Raw genomic sequence first — 13,509 nt, forward strand, 5'->3', positions numbered from 1 at the left:
TTGCTCGCTTTGAGGACAACAAAGGGCCACTGACACCGCCCGCTACCAAAACTTGCGGGCTCTCCTTCACTGCAGCCGACGTGAGCAAAACATTTAAACGTGTCAACCCTCCCAAGGCTGCCGGCATCCCCAGCCGCGTCCTCAGAGCATGCGCAGAAAAGCTGGCTGGTGTATTTACGGACATATTCAATCAATCCCTATCCCAATCAGCTGTTCCCACATGCTTCAAGAGGGCCACCATTGTTCCTGTGCCCAAGAAAGCTAAGGTACTGAGCTAAATGACTACTGCCCCAGAGCACGCACTTCCGTCATCATGAAGTGCTTTGAGAGACTAGTCAAGGACCATATCACCTCCACCCTACCTGACACCCTAGACCCACTCCAATAGGTCCACAGACGACGCAATCACACTGCACACTGCCCTAACCCATCTGGACAAGAGGAATACCTGTGTGAGAATGCTGTTCATCAACTACAGCTCAGCATTCAACAACATAGTACCCTCCAAACTCGTCATCAAGCTCGAGACCCACCACGTTTTGTGCAACTGGGTCCTGGACTTCCTGACGGGCTGCCCCCAGGTGGTGAGGGTAGGTAACAACATCTCCACCCCGCTGATCCTCAACACTGGGGCCCCACAAGGGTGCGTTCTCAGCCCTCTCCTGTACGCCCTGTTCACCCACGACTGCATGGCCATGCACGCCTCCAACTCAATCATCAAGTTTGCAGACGACACTACAGTGGTAGGTTTGATTACCAACAACGATGAGACGGCCTACAGGGAGGAGGTGAGGGCCCTCGGAGTGTGGTGTCAGGAAAATAACCTCACACTCAACGTCAACAAAACAAAGGAGATGATCGTGCACTTCAGGAACACACTCCAAACTCCACTATGGCCAATACCAAAGAGCTGTCAAAGGACACCAGAAACAAAATTGTAGACCTGCACCAGGCTGGGAAGACTGCATCTGCAATAGGTAAGCAGCTTGGTTTGAAGAAATGAACTGTGGGAGCAATTATTAGGAAATGGAAGACATACAAGACCACTGATAATCTCCCTCGATCTGGGGCTCCACGCAAGATCTCACCCAGAACCACACGGGGGGACCTAGTGAATGACCTGCAGAGAGCTGGGACCAAAGTAACAAAGCCTACCATCAGTAACACACTACACCACCAGGGACTCAAATCCTGCAGTGCCAGATGTGTCCCCCTGCTTATGCCAGTACATGTCCAGGACCGTCTGAAGTTTGCTAGAGAGCATTTGGATGATCCAGAAGAAGATTGGGAGAATGTCATATGGTCAGATGAAACCAAAATATAACTTTATGGTAAAAACTCAACTTGTCGTGTTTGGAGGACAAAGAATGCTGAGTTGCATCCAAAGAACACCATACCTACTGTGAAGCATGGGGGTGGAAACATCATGCTTTGGGGATGTTTTTCTGCAAAGGGACGAGGACGACAGATCCGTGTAAAGGAAAGAATGAATGGGGCCATGTATCGTGAGATTTTGAGTGAAAACCTCCTTCCATCAGCAAGGGCATTGAAGATGAAACGTGGCTGGTTCTTCCAGCATTACAATGATCCCAAACACACCGACCGGTCAACGAAGGAGTGGCTTCATCAGAAGCATTTCAAGGTCCTGGAGTGGCCTAGCCAGTCTCCAGATCTCAACCCCATAGAAAATCTTTGGAGGGACTTGAAAGTCTGTGTTGCCCAGCAACAGCCCCAAAACATCACTGTTCTAGAGGAGATCTGCATGGAGGAATGTGGTAAAATACCAGCAACAGTGTGTGAAAACCTTGTGAAGACTTACAGAAAACGTTTGACCTCTGTCATTGCCAACAAAGGTTATATAACAAAGTATTGAGATAAACTTTTGTTATTGACCAAATACTTATTTTCCACCATAATTTGCAAATAAATTCATTAAAAATCCTACAATGTGATTTTCTGGATTTTTTTCCCTCATTTTGTCTGTCATAGTTGAAGTGTACCTATGATGAAAATTACAGGCCTCTCTCATCTTTTTAAGTCGGAGAACTTGCACAATTGGTGGCTGACTAAATACTTTTTTGCCCCACTGTAGATATTTCTATTGTGTTATTGACTGTACGTTTGTTAATCCCATGTTTAACTCTGTGTTGTTGTTTTTCTCGCACTGCTTTGCTTTATCTCGACCAGGTCGCAGTTGTAAATGAGAACTTGTTCTCAACTGGCCTACCTGGTTAAATAAAAAAAATAAACAAACAATACCCGTAGTCATGTTAGCATTCTAATATATAGCCCCGTTATTGTATTGTGTGACTTAATTTATTTTTAACTTTAGTAAATATTTTCATATCTCTTTCTTGAACTGCATTGTTGGTTAAGGGCTTGCAAATAAGTATTTCACTGTTAGGTCTACACCGGTTGTATTCGGCGCATATGACAAATATAATTAGATTTGAATATCATATGGTTAGCAGTTTTCAGGCCAAAGCTGGATACTGAAGCAGAGATGAATCAACCAATTACACATTCTGTCTTTATCTACAGGTCACATCCACCACTAAAGGCTGGAACACACGAATAGCGCTCGCAGCAGAGAGTACTTGCGAACAGAGTACTAACCGCAAGAAAATATCAGCCATCACAAATGTCAACAATAAGATTAGTTTTCTTGGTCTATAAAGTATCTCAGTTGAGTGGTTCAGTCTTATATGATGGCAAAAGACTCAATTTGACCTAGCACAGTAAAATGGTGGCATGAACTCGGTGTCAGACTCACACTACATCCTGTCAGAACCAACACAAAGCACCTTCAGCCTTCTTTGCTGCTCTGCTATGTACATCCACCAGTTCTAAGAGTTTTTCTCCTAGTAACCTCTACATACAGTGCAGGGCAAAAGGCCATCGGAATGATACCAGGTAAGAGGATGGGAGGTCAAAACCCAAACCTAATACATTTCTAGTTTTAATGTCACATGCTCAAATACAGTGAAATGCCTTTCTTACAAGCTCTAAACCCAACAATGCAGTAATCAATATCAATGTAGTAAAATAACATAAAGTAGAACAAAAACATGAGAAATAAAAATAGGAAAAAGTAAGAAGCTATATACAGGGTCAGTTCCAATACCATATTTACAATGTGCAGGTATACTGGAGGTAGATATGTAGAGGGGTAAGGTGACTAGGCATCAGGATATATGATAAACAGAGCAGCAGCATAATGATGATTGTATGCGAGTGTGTGCGCACGTGTAGAGTCAGTGTAAATGTGTGTGCATGTTAAACGTGTGTTGGAGTGTCAGTGTGATTAAGTATGTAGAGTCCTGTGAGTATGCATAGAGAGTGCAGAAATATAAATACAATTTAAGAGTCAGCTCAGATAGTCCATGTAGCCATTCTGTTAGCTACCCAACTGTCAGGTCAATGACCTCCTCCCTGACCCTTTTGTGTGTGTGTGTGTATATTGGTGAGAGATGGGTGATGCAGGGGAAGGGAGGGGTTAGCCACAAATAGAACAATGAGACAGATATTTCACCAGATGTATAAATGTGAAGCATCCGCTTGGCGTTTCCAAGCCCAGTGGCCGGCAGTGGGAGAAGATGGAAAGAGACGGATTTTGGCCGACATTCTGCAAATGTTCTCACCGATGAAACATTTAATCTCAACACAGTTTTCTGTTCCCAAAACTAGAATATGTTACAAACAGAGTGGATAAAGTTTTGTAGATTTTACCCTTTGCCAAAGTTTTTAAAAATTGCATTATTTAGGAGTGCAAAAGCGAATTGATTTATTGCATACGCGCATTTCAGAGTAGGCTTTCCATAACAGAAATATGCAAATGTTTTGCCAGAACAGGCCAATAGGATCACGCTAGCTCATGCTTGGTTCTGCCCACTATGACTCATTTGTTCCCATTTGAAACGACGGGCTGTGGTCCATCTTTGGGATACCTGTCCTAACATGAGCTCTGTAAGTGTGGAGGTAACGTGGACTTAAATGTCTGAAGGGGATACATTGTTTCTGGTTACACTGACTGGGGTCGAATACACCTGTTTACAGGCTAAGCACTGTATTTTGTTGTGACTGAGTGTGTGGTAAGTTGTGTCTGCTGTGTAAGTCTAGTCGTTTGTGTCTGCAATGCTGTGCATGTAGTCTGTTGGAGCTAGTTTTTCAAGTCTGTACGGAGTTATTGCAGTCTGTTTGTAGTTCATGCTAGTCAGAGTTATTTATTTATTATGGATCCCCATTGGTTCTTGCCAAGGCAGCACCTACTGTTCCTGGGGTCCAGTTTAATTAAGGACGTTTATAAAATGTTAAACATTCACAACACATGAAGTATGTGCTCTAAGAATGTTGAATCTCAGGATGGTAAGTTGGTGGTTGAAGATATCCCTCTAGTGGTGTGGGGGCTGTGCTTTGGCAAAGTGGGTGGGGTTATATCCTTCCTGTTTGGCCCTGTCCGGGGGTGTCCTCGGATGGGGCCACAGTGTCTCCTGACCCCTCTTGTCTCAGCCTCCAGTATTTATGCTGCAGTAGTTTATGTGTCGGGGGGCTATGGTCAGTTTGTTATATCTGGAGTACTTCTCCTGTCCTATTCGGTGTCCTGTGTGAATCTAAGTGTGCGTTCTCTAATTCTCTCCTTCTCTTTCTTTCTCTCTCTCAGAGGACCTGAGCCCTAGGACCATGCCCCAGGACTACCTGACATGATGACTCCTTGCTGTCCCCAGTACACCTGGCCGTGCTGCTGCTCCAGTTTCAACTGTTCTGCCTTATTATTATACGACCATGCTGGTCATTTATGAACATTTGAACATCTTGGCCATGTTCTGTTAAAATCTCCACCCGGCACAGCCAGAAGAGGACTGGCCACCCCACATATGCTCTCTCTAATTCTCTCTTTCTTTCTCTCTGAGGACCTGAGCCCTAGGACCATGCCCCAGGACTACCTGACATGATGACTCCTTGCTGTCCCCAGTCCATCTGACCGTGCTGCTGCTCCAGTTTCAACTGTTCTTCCTTATTATTATACGACCATGCTGGTCATTTATGAACATTTGAACATCTTGGCCATGTTCTGTTATAATCTCCACCCGGCACAGCCAGAAGAGGACTGGCCACCCCACATAGCCTGGTTCCTCTCTAGGTTTCTTCCTAGGTTTTGGCCTTTCTAGGGAGTTTTTCCTAGCCATCGTGCTTCTACACCTGCATTGCTTGCTGTTTGGGGTTTTAGGCTGGGTTTCTGTACAGCACTTTGAGATATCAGCTGATGTACGAAGGGCTATATAAATAAATTAGATTTGATTTGATTTGTGTCTGATGTTTGGTAAGTGTTATGACATTGGTCTGAATGTAGGTTCAGTCATAGTTTGACACTGCACTGGAGGTTGGTGGTGCCTTAATTGAGGAGAACAAGCTTGTGGTAATGGCTGGAGCAGAATTAGTGGAATGGTATCAAATACAGTCCATATGCGCAGTTCCGGCCATTATTATGAGCCGTTCTCCCCTCAGGTCACTGAAAAGTCCAAGCACAAACCTAACCAGGTCCCCTGCTGTTGTTAGCTGTGCGACAATGGAAGAAACCATGCTCACCACCACAAAGCAATCACCATAGGAATGCAAATGAGGGAGAGGTTGACCCACAGTCCACCAGCAGCAGGTGGACAAAAGACTCCTGAAACACGATCAATATACAGTAGACCTACAGGAGCCATCTCTCCTCAGCAGTAACACTCACCCATAAAACAATCTTTATCTGGAACTAGAACCTAAAAAATAAAAACCACAAAGTTAAGTATATTTCAGTGTATGTCGACCAAGGCTCTCCAACCCTTTTCCTGGAGAGCTACCCTCCTGTAGGTTCACTCCAACCTCAGTTGCAACTAACCTGATTCAAGCTTATCAACCAGCTAATTATAAGAATCAGGTGCGCTAGATCAGGGTTGGAGAGAAACCTTACAGGATGGTAGCTCTCCAGGAACAGGGTTGGAGTGAAAACCTACAGGACGGTAGCTCTCCAGGAACAGGGTTGGAGTGAAAACCTACAGGACGGTAGCTTTCCAGGAACAGGGTTGGAGAGAAAACCTACAGGATGGTAGTTCTCCAGGAACAGGGTTGGAGTGAAAACCTACAGGATGGTAGTTCTCCAGGAACAGGGTTGGAGTGAAAACCTACAGGATGGTAGTTCTCCAGGAACAGGGTTGGAGTGAAAACCTACAGGATGGTAGTTCTCCAGGAACAGGGTTGGAGTGAAAACCTACAGGATGGTAGTTCTCCAGGAACAGGGTTGGAGTGAAAACCTACAGGATGGTAGTTCTCCAGGAACAGGGTTGGAGTGAAAACCTACAGGATGGTAGTTCTCCAGGAACAGGGTCGGAGAGCCCAGCTTTAGAGCTGGGCAACATGGACAAAAATCCATATCGCAATAAATTGCCTGAATTGATACAATAACGATAGAACGATAAGATTTATAATAATGTGCAACCACAGTTTATTTTATTATCCTTTAAAACTACAAGTTTGATGGTTGTAGCAATCAATTGTCCCATGAACAAATCACCCATATTAGAAACCTGATTTAATTTCAAACTTCACATTTCTCTAGTATAGGCTACTTAACGCAATGGACGATATCAGCAGCATGCCTGCGTTAAGTGATCGGTATGGTCTGTGTTGATCATTTTCGGTTTATCGTCCCAGCTCTACTCTGCTTTGTGACACACTACCCAGGTAGACTAAGCATTGTAGTAGCAGTTGATTAATAGGGGCAGGTAATGGTCCTACGGTTATGCACCTTTTGGCTACAGACCTACACTAAGTTCTTCTGTAAAACAGCAGGTCAGGTCAGGACGATCTTTTGGGTCCTGTTCCGCAGGAGACTAACAGTTGAAATCAAATTTCCACATAGATAACAGAACATCCTTATCCACTTAACAGTCAGTCATATATTCTGTCAAATTAAAATATTAAATTCATTTGATATGAAGCAGCAGCATTTTGATGCACAACTGAGTACTCCACTCCTCTGTTTAGAAGCCAGGGAAGCTGGTAACAGAAAATGACTCGTTGCTGGACTGTTGCATGCAATCTATAATCTAAATTTCAAGAGAGAAAAATTAAGTATCCTAACGTTGTCTCTGTGCGGCCACAACAGTTTCTATTAGATCAGAGTGGATATTCCTCGTGACAGACGGGGAAGGAGACTAGATTGAACAGCGGACCACCTGAAGATCATGGTGACAGCTCCTCAAAATGGGGGTGAGGAGGAGGGGGGGTACGGTCTACAGTGAGGAGCCCACCCACACAACACCCATCCAGACACTGGTCTAGCTAGCCTAAGATAGAGATCATAGCATAGCCTACATGCTATGTTTTTGCATGTGGGAACGCTACATTCACCCCTCTCAAAACCCACCCAAACATTGGTGCCATCACAGAGCCTCACTAGCAGTAGCATCTTTATGCCTTAGCTCAGCATGTGTACATGCTACATGCTACACCCACCCCTCTCAAAGTCTTCTGACTGAGCAGGAGAGAGATTCAGATAGAACTGCCTGCAATGGCAGGAGGTTGCTGAAAGCAAACTGTAGAAAATTATGATCTATCTATCTATAACAAAAAAAAATGTCACGTGGAATGCACGCACACACAACATGCACAGCGAGAGAGCGAGAAGGAGACAGTAATGGTGTATATTTCAGTCTAGCTAGCAAAGCCATTCGGAAAGGTGAAAAGAGAATATACACGGCATAACAGGATAAGTCTGGGATAAACATGGCGACGTGCAGGAATACCGAGGAATGGTGAGGAAAAGGAGGAATAAAGGGGAGGGAAGGCAGAGGAAGGGATTGACAGAGGAGAGATGGATATTTGTATAATGACCAGCTATCATTGGTCCTTTATGCAAAATGGTAGATCCCAGCTTTCTTGCCACCAGGAAACATGGAGAACAACAGAAAGGTCAGAGAGAGGGGAAAAAGAGAGGGATGTAGAGAGGAGAGCGAGAGCCCAGAAGGACGGGAGCAGACACTGTTACACCAGACAACAACACGCCACATAGAGAGAAAGACAGACGAGGCTGGAGGATGGCGGTACGGTACTTACATGAGGACTCTGTGCCAAACATGGCTGGGCCGGTAGCTGCGATGGAGATAGAGGAGAGGGGAAAAGGGGGACAGAGAGAGAGAGAGGGGGGGGGGGTGAGCAGGCAGCTACACAGAGGGGGTCATCAAAGCACACAGTGCAGCCAGCCAGCCGGCCCTCGCTCTCAGACGCCCAGATGCTCTGCTCACTCAGTCGGCGCTCCCGTTGCCGCTAAACGGGCTTCCTCCACATACACACACTGCTCACAAAACACACACACGGTTCAGCTGCCGAACAGGGGCCTCACGAGAGGGAAGAGAAACTCTTCTTCTCCACTGAAAAGGTGTATTTTAAAATCCAGACTCAGAAGTAGCAGCCTGCCTGCTGTAGCTATGTTAGCTCTTGCTTTCCTTCCTTCTCTTGTCCTCTCCTCCTCTGTTAATTTATCTCTCTGGACTGCCCCTGGGAAAAAAAGCTGAAAGCAGATACTGCAACCCTGGAGCCATGCAAGGCAGCCCGATGGGTAAGACAATAGCTATGCAAACAGAGAGTGACGTCAGGAGCCCTGCGAAACACTGACAGACTGCTGCTGGAGAGAGGGAGAAGGGGAGGGAGATATGGACGGAGGGAGAGAGGAGGAAAGGGGGGCGCTGGAGTTTGCAAGCGGGACTGGGAACAGGCCAATCATTTACACTTTTAGCAGACGCTCTTATCCAGAGTGACTTACAATTAGCTCATTCATCTTAATGAGGTAAGACAACCACATCACAGTTGTAGCAAGCAATGTTCTTTCAATAAAGTAGTTAGCAGCAAAGTCAGTGCTTGACAATTATTCTTTATTTTGGGGGCGGGGGAGTGGATATGTCTCTGATTGGACACATTCAAAATGGAGGTTGTCTATTATGCCCCCCGGAGAGCTGTAGGAAGTTAAAAAAGGCAATGGCTCATGTCCTTGTTTAACTTTTTGGCTTTCCTGTGACATCGGGCGCTGTTAGGTGTCCTGGAGGGCAGGCAGTGATGCATTGGGCAGAACAACAGGATGCTCTCAATTGTGCATCTGTAATAGTTTGTGAGGGTTTTAGGGGCCAAGCAGAATTTATTCAGACTCCTGAGGTTGAGGAGGCGCTGTTGCGCCTTCTTCACCACCCTGTCTGTGTGGGTGGACCATTTCATATTGTCAGTGATATGTACGCAGAGGAACGCAGAGGCTTTCCACCTTCTCCACTGCGGTCCCGTCGATGTGGATAGGGGCATGCTCCCTCTGCTGTTTCCTGAAGTCCACGATCAGCTCCTTCGTATTGTTGACGTTGAGGGTCGTTTTCCTGGAACTACTCCACCACCACTCATGAGTTATGTTCAGTTTTTGTTTTGACTGGTTGTAAGGAAATAAAAAGCTGTAAAAACGACCCAACATGTTTCTGATAAGATTTCAGTTCGCCTTGGATGCATATTTTCTGTGGTTGAAATACTATCATCTTTTATGATGCTAATAAAGATAGCGCTTCTACAGACTGTATCTAACTGAGCGTTCGGATTCTCTCAAGTTGCTGAAAGAAAAAAAACATATTTTCTCCACTCTTACTTCCATGTCAAAATGTTGCCCACATTTGGTGTATCATTTTAGGCTACTGCAAGAAATGATTCATTCTGCAGTAGTTAATAAATATTAAGGATATGTGAGCAGTTATAAACCTGCAGTGAGTGTCCAGATTTCAGTTTCCAGTATCTGATCAGTAGGTTACACTTCCCTTGAACTTCCCTATTTGAAGTCCGCTTCTTGTGACTGTAGAATTTGTACAGCGCCTCACAATCATCACACAACATAGCCAGCATAGCTATCATCCTCTTCTACCACTTCACTAAATTGTTTCCAAACATTACTTTTCTGGCCCTCCCTTTTCTTTCGAACTTTCCATTTCACAGTTTCTCTTATTGAATTAAACTCTGACATTGTCTTTTTTACCTCTGTGGATTGACCTGAACTTTTTCTGCCCGTTCCCAAAAGCATTTCAAATCAAATCAAATGTTATTGGTCACATACACATGGTTAGCAGATGTTAATGCGAGTGTAGCGAAATGCTTGTGCTTCTAGTTCTGACTGTGTAGTAATATCTAACAAGTAACCTAACAATTTCACAACAACTACCTTATACACACAAGTGTAAAGGAATGAATAAGAATATGTACGTATAAATATATGAATGAGCGCTGGCCGAACGGCATAGGCAAGATGCAGTAGATGGTATAGAGTACAGTATATACATATGAGATGAGTAATATAGGGTATGTAAACATTATATAAAATGGCATTGTTTAAAGTGACTAGTAAAACATTTATTACATCCAATTATTAATTATTAAAGTGGATAGGGATTGAGTATGCATGTTGGCAGCAACCACTCAATGTTAGTGATGGCTGTCTAACAGTCTGATGGCCTTGAGATAGAAGCTGTTTTTCAGTCTCTCGGTCCCAGCTTTGATGCACCTGTACTGTACCTCGCCTTCTGGATGATAGCGGGGTGAACAAGCAGTGGCTCGGGTGGTTGTTGTCCTTGATGATCTTTATGGCCTTCCTGTGACATCGGGTGGTGTAGGTGTCCTGGAGGGCAGGTAGTTTGCCCCTGATGATGCGTTGTGCAGACCTCACTACCCTCTGGAGAGCCTTACGGTTGTGGGCGGAGCAGTTGCCGTACCAGGCGGTGATACAGCCCGACAGGATGCTCTCGATTATGCATCTGTAGAAGTTTGTGAGTGCTTTTTGTGACAAGCCGAATTTCTTCAGCCTCCTGAGGTTGAAGAGGCGCTGTTACGCCTTCTTCACCACGCTGTCTGTGTGGGTGGACCATTTCAGTTTGTCCGTGATGTGTACGCTGAGGAACTTAAAATCTTTCAACCCTCTCCACTACTGTCCCATCGATGTGGATAGGGGGGTGCTCCCTCTGCTGGTTCCTGAAGTCCACGATCATCTCCTTTGTTTTGTTGACGTTGAGTGTGAGGTTATTTTCCTGACACCACTCTCCGAGGGCCCTCACCTCCTCCCTGGAGGCCATCTTGTCATTGTTGGTAATCAAGCCTACCACTGTAGTGTCGTCTGCAAACTTGATGATTGATTTGGAGGTGTGCATGGCCACGCAGTCATGGGTGAACAGGGAGTACAGGAGAAGGCTGAGAACACACCCTTGTGGGGCCCCAGTGTTGAGGATCAGCGGGGTGGAGATGTTGTTTCCAACCCTCACCTCCTGGGGGCGGCCCGTCAGAAAGTCCAGGAACCAGTTGCACAGAGCGGGGTCGAGACCCAGGGTCGGAGGGTACTATAGTATTGAATGCTGAGCTGTAATCGATGAACAGCATTCTCACATAGGTATTCCTCTTGTCCAGATGGGTTAGGGCAGTGTGCAGTGTGATTGCGTCGTTTGTGGACCTATTGGGGTAGTAAGCAAATTGGAGTGGCTCTAGGGTGGAGGTAATATGATCCTTGACTAGTCTCTCAAAGCACTTTCATGATGACGGAAGTGAGTGCTACGGGGCGATAGTCATTTAGCGCAGTTACCTTAGCTTTCTTGGGAACAGGAACAATGGTGGCCCTCTTGAAGCATGTGGGAATCCGCAGACTGGGATAGGGATTGATTGAATATGTCCGTAAACACACCAGCCAGCTGGTCTGCGCATGCTCTGATGACGCTGCTAGGGATGCCGTCTGGGCCGGCAGCCTTGCGAGGGTTAACACGTTTAAATGTTTTACTCACTTTGGCTGAAGTGATGGAGAGCCCGCAGGTTTTGGTAGCGGGCCGTGTCGGTGGCACTGTATTGTCCTCAAAGCGAGCAAAGAAGTCGTTTAATTTGTCTGGGAGCAAGACATTGGGGTTCGCGACGGGGCTGGTTTTCTTTTTGTAGTCCGTGATCGACTATAGACCCTTCCACATACCTCTCGTGTCTGAGCCGTTGAATTGCGACTCTACTTTGTCTTTTGATTGCCTTGCGGAGGGCATAGCTACACTGTTTGTATTCGCTGTGGTTCGCAGTGGTTCGCAGTGGTTTGCGCGTTCAGTTTTGCACGAATGCTGCCATCAATCCACAGTTTCTGGTTGGGGAAGGTTTTAATATTCACCGTGGGTACCACATCACTGATGCACTTGCTAATAAACTCGCTCACCGAATCAGTGTATCAATGTTATTGTCCGATGCTATCCGGAACACATCCCAGTCCACGTGTTCTAAAAAACCTTGAAACGTGCAATCAGATTGGTCAGACTAGCGTTGAACAGACCTGAGCACGGGTGTTTCCTGTTTTAGTTTCTGTCTATAGGCTGGGAGCAACAAAATGGAGTCGTGGTCAGATTTGCCAAGAGTAGGGCGAGGGAGGGCTTTGTATGCGTCGTGGAATTTAGAGTAGCAATGATCTAGAGTTTTACCAGCCCGGGTCGCGAATTTGATATGCTGATAAAATTTAGGGAGCCTTGTTTTCCAATTAGCCTTGTTAAAATCCCCAGCTACAATAAATGCAGCCTCAGGATATGTGATTTCCAGTTTCTTTCAGGGACATCGAGGTGTCTGCTTGGGGGGTGGGGGGTATACACAGCTGTGAGTATAATCTAAGAGAATTCTCTTGATAGATAATGCGGTTGGCATTTACTCGCATACCGTAAATGGCCCCACATACCGCTGACCCAGCTTCTGGCAGGGCAGGCGGAGGGGCAGGTTTCGGGTAGAGAGCCAGACCCGGTCCCCCGTTGCGAGCACCACGGTCTCACTGCGGTGACCTTCTGTGTTCTTTTTTTGCCGCAGCACGGCTCGCTGAAGGTGGACAGAGGCAACTTCCCATGACTCCTCCGCGCGCCTGAACCAGTCATCCACCGCAGGAGCCTCGGTCTGGCTCTGATTCCAAGGAGCCAGAACCGGCTGGTACCCCAGTATGCACTGGAAGGGAGAGAGGTTAGTGGAGGAGTGGCGAAGCGAGTTCTGTGCAATCTCCCCCGGCCGGTCCTGGCAATAAGACCGCAGAAACCTGCCCGCATCCTGGTTTACTCTCTCCACCTGCCCATTACTCTCGGGGTGAAACCCCAAAGTAAGGCTAATCGAGAACCCCAGACGTTCCATGAACGCCTTCCAGACCCTAGACGTGAACTGGGGACCTCAATCAGACACTATATTCTCAGGCACCCTGTAGTGCCAGAAGACGTGCGTAAACAAGGCCTCCACAGACTGTAGGGAGACCGGGCAGAGGGAGGAGACAACAGGACTTAGAGAATCGATCCACAACGACCAGGATTGTGGTGTTACCCTGTGAGGGGGGAGATCTGTAAGAAAATCTACCGACAGGTGCGACCAAGGCCGTTGTGGAATGGGTTTGGGGTGTAGCTTCCGTCTGGCCAGGTGCCTAGGAGCCTTACACTGGGCGCACACCGAGCAGGAGGAAACATAAACCCTCACGTC

The 13,509-nt window shown here is 46.3% G+C and overlaps 1 protein-coding gene across 5 annotated transcripts in view; it reads right to left on the reverse strand.

Annotated features, from left to right (window-relative positions):
- The window catches only part of LOC112218848 (suppressor of tumorigenicity 7 protein homolog), a 72,873-nt gene that overhangs the window by 38,195 nt on the left and 21,169 nt on the right, over positions 1-13,509 (reverse strand). The window contains exon 2 of one of the 5 annotated variants that reach the window (XM_042301752.1): positions 8,098-8,133. The exons of 1 other annotated variant lie outside the window; for it this stretch is intronic. In XM_042301752.1, the coding sequence (XP_042157686.1) occupies positions 8,098-8,119 (22 nt within the window). In that variant the 5' untranslated portion in view covers positions 8,120-8,133. Of the gene's footprint in view, positions 1-5,731; positions 5,801-8,097; positions 8,653-13,509 lie in introns of those variants that run through there. 3 more of the 5 variants (XM_042301753.1, XM_042301754.1, XM_024380061.2) reach the window with 3 other exon arrangements.

This window comes from Oncorhynchus tshawytscha, linkage group LG19, assembly GCF_018296145.1.
Source record: "Oncorhynchus tshawytscha isolate Ot180627B linkage group LG19, Otsh_v2.0, whole genome shotgun sequence".
Classification (NCBI taxonomy): Eukaryota; Metazoa; Chordata; class Actinopteri; order Salmoniformes; family Salmonidae; genus Oncorhynchus; species Oncorhynchus tshawytscha.